At 38.1% G+C, this 3,861-nt stretch overlaps 1 protein-coding gene across 1 annotated transcript; it reads left to right on the top strand.

Moving 5' to 3' along the window:
• The first annotated feature begins 1,366 nt into the window (after window positions 1-1,366).
• On the top strand, window positions 1,367-2,194 carry LOC104801610. The gene has a single exon (XM_010524928.1). The coding sequence runs from the start codon at window positions 1,367-1,369 to the stop codon at window positions 2,192-2,194; it is 828 nt and encodes a 275-aa protein (XP_010523230.1).
• Window positions 2,195-3,861: the final 1,667 nt, after the last annotated feature.

Below are 3,861 nucleotides of genomic sequence, written 5' to 3' on the forward strand. Positions count from 1 at the left end.
GTTTTGATTACGTCAAACGTCCTGCGTAACAGGAGGACTATAAAGGCGTGTATCAGGTACGAAAGGAATCATGTACTGGATTGTAGATAGTCAAGACGAGATTTGTACCTCTCGTAAAAGAGAGAGATATCGCTGGGCCCCTCGTGTGAGCGAGACTGTAGAAATGTGTGGCCGCACTATAGACGAACGTCGTCTATTTCAGACAGTCAAACTCAGTGAACGAGAAAGCAGTCGAATCAGATAAGGTGGCTTGTCCATGCCTTATGTTCGACACATGATATCGCGATACAAAAGGATCATCAGCCGGAATCATCATTGGAGTTCGTATGATCACGAAAAAACTCTATTCGAGATAGGTAGTCATAGTGTCTTGCTAGAGACCGCCTATGACTTGTATATCCGGAATAGAGATTTCGAATGAGCCTACAGGGTCACACACGCATGGAAGGAAAAAACGCGTGAGAGAAACTACGGAAAAACCAAGACGGAAGGGTCTGGAACGGACGGACCAGAAGTCCAGAACGGACGGTCCGCCGAGCCAGACCCGACGGGCTACTACTTCTACATTTCGGCAGAGAACAAAGTGTTCATTACTAGGAATGCGACTTTTATAGAGCGAGAGTTCGTCTCCAAAAGAGTCAGTGGGAGTAGGACGGTCTGCGTGCGTTTCTGGACCGTCCGTTCCGGGCTTCAGATTTTCCGAAATTAAACCGAATTAGGGTTAAATCACTTTATAAGGAGATTAAAAACCCTAATAGAGGGGAGACGACTAGAGAACACTTTGAGTAGACTTTTGGTGAGATCCAAGAGCTTGAGAGTGTGATCAAAGTCCGTTTTTCTCAAAGCACAAAACGGATAGAAGATTCGAGTCCTAGCAGACAAGTTCCAATCGTTGGAATCCATCCCGAAGTGTGGATACGTGTAGAGGGCGAGGTATTCTTCCTGCCTTTCGTGATCAGACGTGTTCTTCGATTGATACAGGCCCCAGATCGATTGAGGTAAGCGTTCTAACGTTTCTACAATTCAATAGCAGCATGGTTCTAGGGTTTCATTAAATTTTTATTTATATTGGCTATTTTTTTTGTTAACGGTAAATATTATATATGTAAATGATCGTACAAAACAGATTATTCAAAGATGAGACAAATATTAAAGTTCACAATAGCAAAATAGAGTAGTAAATCAAAGAAAATTGAAAGTTAATTAATAAGTAAAGAAAATTGAAAGTTTATTTGGAAATCAAGCACGAGCTCATCGGCGATTCCTAGAGTTGCATGGATTGAAGTCTGCAAGTCAAAATCTAAGGGAGGACTGGGCATCTGCAAGTCGGTTCCTGCGCTGCTCATTAGGCGATGGTAAGAAGGCTATGTTTTGGTTTGATGTATGGACAGATCTAGGCCCCCTGATAGAGTATATTGGTGATGGAGACCCTCGACAGTTGAGGATCCCTCGTGGGGCCAAGGTAGCATATGCAGTTTCCGACATGGGGTGGTCTCTCCCGGCAGCAAGATCGCAGCGAGTGTTGGATCTCCACATCAAGTTGTCCTCGTTACGGCTACCCATAGCGGCACATGGCCCAGATAGATTTGAGTGGATGAGGGATCCCAATATCTCTGTCGGTATCTTCTCCTCTGCAAATACATGGAAACTCCTTCGTCAGCCGTCACCTGAGGTGCCTTGGCACCCCCTGTCTTGGTTCTCTGAGGGGGTACCCCGATATGGCTTCATCCAATGGTTAGCTCTACGTGGTCGCCTACCGACACGAGATAAATTGTATCGTTGGGGGGCAGTGGCGTCCTCTACATGCCTACTTTGCAGCTTGGAAGAAGAATCTCACTCCCACCTCTTCTTCCGGTGCAACTACAGTACGCATGTATGGCACAGATTCGCCAGGTACATTTGGAACTTGGCGCCACTAGACTTGCATGCCACTGAGGCCTGGATTCGTAACCCGGGTAATGATCAGTCACGTAACCGCTGCCTTATTGCTTTAATCTTGCTCCAATGCTCGGTCTACTTGCTATGGTCAGAAAGGAACACGAGGATCTTCCGAGGTGTGACATCTACGATAGATTCCCTATGCGGCAAGCTGAACGCCATGGTCCGAAACTGCATACTTTCACTTCTCGGCTCTAGCCGAAGGATCGATCCTGCTCTTCTAGCTGATTGGTACACCATTGTTCTCTCCCGCTGATAGCTGCTTAAACACGTTTTTCTCTTGCATGTTATGGTGTCAAACTAGTGGCACATAAGTATCTTCTTTTGTACGGTATTCGGTTTTAACCGATTTTGTATGCGAACTATTTATTTATTAATATATTTGTACCTTTTATAAAAAAAAAAAAGTAAAGAGTGTATAAACTGAGAACGATAAGTGTTATGCAACGTATTCTGCAAGTGGGCGATATTGGATGGTAAGAGTCACAAGTCTGTTTTTTCTCTTTGGAGTTTTTTCGACCAATGAAATCTGTGGGATCTAGATTGATGTTCACAACACGAAAACATATAACACGCTGAGTTGCTTGGTAGTTGAGTCAAATGCCTTTTTTTTTTTGCTCTAAGTAAGAATTTCATCAATGCCAATCAATTTTTTTTATTAGAAGTCCAAATTAAATTGTTTAAATCTTGTATCATATATAAAGTAAGTTTTATATTTAAATTTTTTTCCATTGTTTAAATAATTAAAATAATTATAAAAGATTTTGGTGTTGTTCTATCAAAAGATTTTTTTGTCTAAATTAAGTTAAACCATTATGATTGTAGTACTTATTATTCGTCTGTTAACATAGATAATATTCTTTCTGTGATATGTATTGTATTATTTGTAGGGTATATGGTTGGGCTTAGTTGGAAAAGGCACGACACGTATAGTATATAAAATTTTGAGGAATACAAAAAATTCTTAATATTACGATTCTTTCATTCTTTATTGACGTTTTAAGAGTTATTAGTTGTCATTTTGGCTCATTTCTTGTGAGTTAATAAATAATAGAATAGATAAAATAATGTTAAAAAATAAAAACATCAATAAAAGGAGTTAATCATTCATTAACATCAATTATTTATTTAATTATGTAACGATAGGAAAAAAACAATGTTTTCCCCTATTTTATTTTATTTTGGGGGGGTCGCTCATGACAAATGGATGAGAACAGATGAGAGTTTTTCAATTGGGTATATAATGTATCCAGTTTCATTCAAGATATTCAAATTCTGCACCAAAACTCATTGCTTTTTTTTTTTTTTGTGGGGGGGGGGGGGGTATTCTGTATATTATGTTTTAATGCGTTCATATGAAATTCTAGATAATTACAGACAAGTCGTACTAAATAAAAAAACCATTATTTTTTGTCCTTTAAAACCTGAGAAATATATTGGCATTGAAAACAAATACAAGATGGCAAGTTATAAAAACTAAATATTAACCCTTCTCTGGAATTTAATTCACATCCATGTGCTTGGTTTACTACTTAAAAAGCAAGATGGATATATGAAAAAAATTATATATAGCAATATAAAATTTTAAAATACATCTCACTATTCATCAGACATCTGTTATCGAAATATTCTGACTTTAAAATTATTATAGAATATAACTTAAACGTTTTTGACAATTTTATTACCACGGTGAAATACATCAGATATAGGATTTTGGTCATTACATCAAGATGTACATTCATGAATACAAAGCAACACGTACGAAAAAAATATATAGCAATAAAAAGTTTAAAATACATCTCCGTCATAAATATGGCACGTTTTGTTGAAATATTTGGCCTCTATAATTATAAAAGTAAAAAATAAACCTTAAACGTTTCGACGACGAGACATATGATATGGAAAATTTTCAGTCTTTTATGT

Source organism: Tarenaya hassleriana, unplaced genomic scaffold (assembly GCF_000463585.1).
Source record: "Tarenaya hassleriana unplaced genomic scaffold, ASM46358v1 Cleome703, whole genome shotgun sequence".
In the NCBI taxonomy this organism is placed as follows: domain Eukaryota; kingdom Viridiplantae; phylum Streptophyta; class Magnoliopsida; order Brassicales; family Cleomaceae; genus Tarenaya; species Tarenaya hassleriana.